The 1,170-nt window shown below is 47.6% G+C and overlaps 1 protein-coding gene across 1 annotated transcript; it reads right to left on the reverse strand.

Moving 5' to 3' along the window:
- Nucleotides 1-487: 487 nt before the first annotated feature.
- On the reverse strand, nt 488-865 carry CABS01_17225 (uncharacterized protein; the record flags this gene model as incomplete). The annotated part of the gene is made up of 1 exon (XM_060550552.1): nt 488-865. The coding sequence occupies one exon, from the start codon at nt 863-865 to the stop codon at nt 488-490; it is 378 nt and encodes a 125-aa protein (XP_060394340.1).
- Between the last annotated feature and the right edge of the window lie 305 nt (nt 866-1,170).

Here is a 1,170-nt window from a genome sequence, read left to right on the forward strand (position 1 = left end):
TAGTAATTTGTATCGATGTCGTCGACCACGAAACTTCAAATAAACTATTGCAGTAATTTGGCATGGACTACTGCCTCAAACTAATCAAACACCCATCCTAGACCGTTGAGAGATTCAGTTCGTACGAGTGACGGCAATTAGAGTTTCAGGTCAATCTGTCGTGTCATGGTCTATTTATCTGTAGTATCAGCCGTGATGCTGTAGGGGATAGAAGCGGTTGTGTAAGTCAACAAGCGGAGCGGCTTTAGCCTTGGAGTCATCAAACGGAACTTTTCTCACATCGTAGCATGATCAACGTTTATCTTAAGATGACGACTACAGCAGTTGACTATACAAGTTCTAGCGCCTTGGGGGGTGGGTCTTGGCAGTGCTACAGCGCTGTTTGATCTGCTCCTAATGAGCCCATGGGTCTCAGGGTAACATGGAGGTTTCAAATACGGTTCTGGATTTTCTATAGATTTATCGGGCCTTAAAGACCCATTGGCAATCATCGGAAGTTGCTGAACGGCATACGCGGCTTTGTTCTCATGTCGACTACCGACGGTGATTCGTCAGCCAGCACCGCTGATGGCGCGCGGAATGGAGCAGCTGACGAACCAGGCAACTCAAACGCTGTTGATGGGGGATTCTCAACACCATGTTTCCTCTCTTGCTGGTCCGTCGGCTGTTCCAGATAGTGATAGTGGTGGTGATTGTGATCATGGTTATGATAGTGATGGATGACAACAATCCGCTCTTTCCTCCGTGAGCGGCATCGCCTGCAGATGCTACTGATAGGTTCTGAGCCGGGTTGAATTGGATGTTTCCGGTGATAAGATTCAGACCGCGCCCTGTGGCATACGGCACAGCTGTGGTGCAACGACATGTTTCCGGCTGCTTCGGTATACAAGTAAGCGTGGAGTAAATTTGGCTCTGTAGTCATTGTAGAAAGGCCACTTATATAGGCGTCACAAGTGGGTTTTCGCATTACTGAATCGTCCATGAGCAACCGTGGTGGATATCCTGAAGCGTGCCATAGGCTAAGTCTGATGGCATAAGGCATGGCTTGAGAGGAATCTACTAGATCACGATTGACTAAGTAATTCAGCTGAACTCACGTAAATAGACACGAGCTAAAGCATGAGGGATAGTGAGCAACAACATACTTAAACGTCTGAGTGTCGTCTACAC

The sequence above is a fragment of the Colletotrichum abscissum genome (assembly GCF_030869225.1).
Source record: "Colletotrichum abscissum strain IMI 504890 chromosome Unknown Scaffold_490.1, whole genome shotgun sequence".
Taxonomy (NCBI): Eukaryota; Fungi; Ascomycota; class Sordariomycetes; order Glomerellales; family Glomerellaceae; genus Colletotrichum; species Colletotrichum abscissum.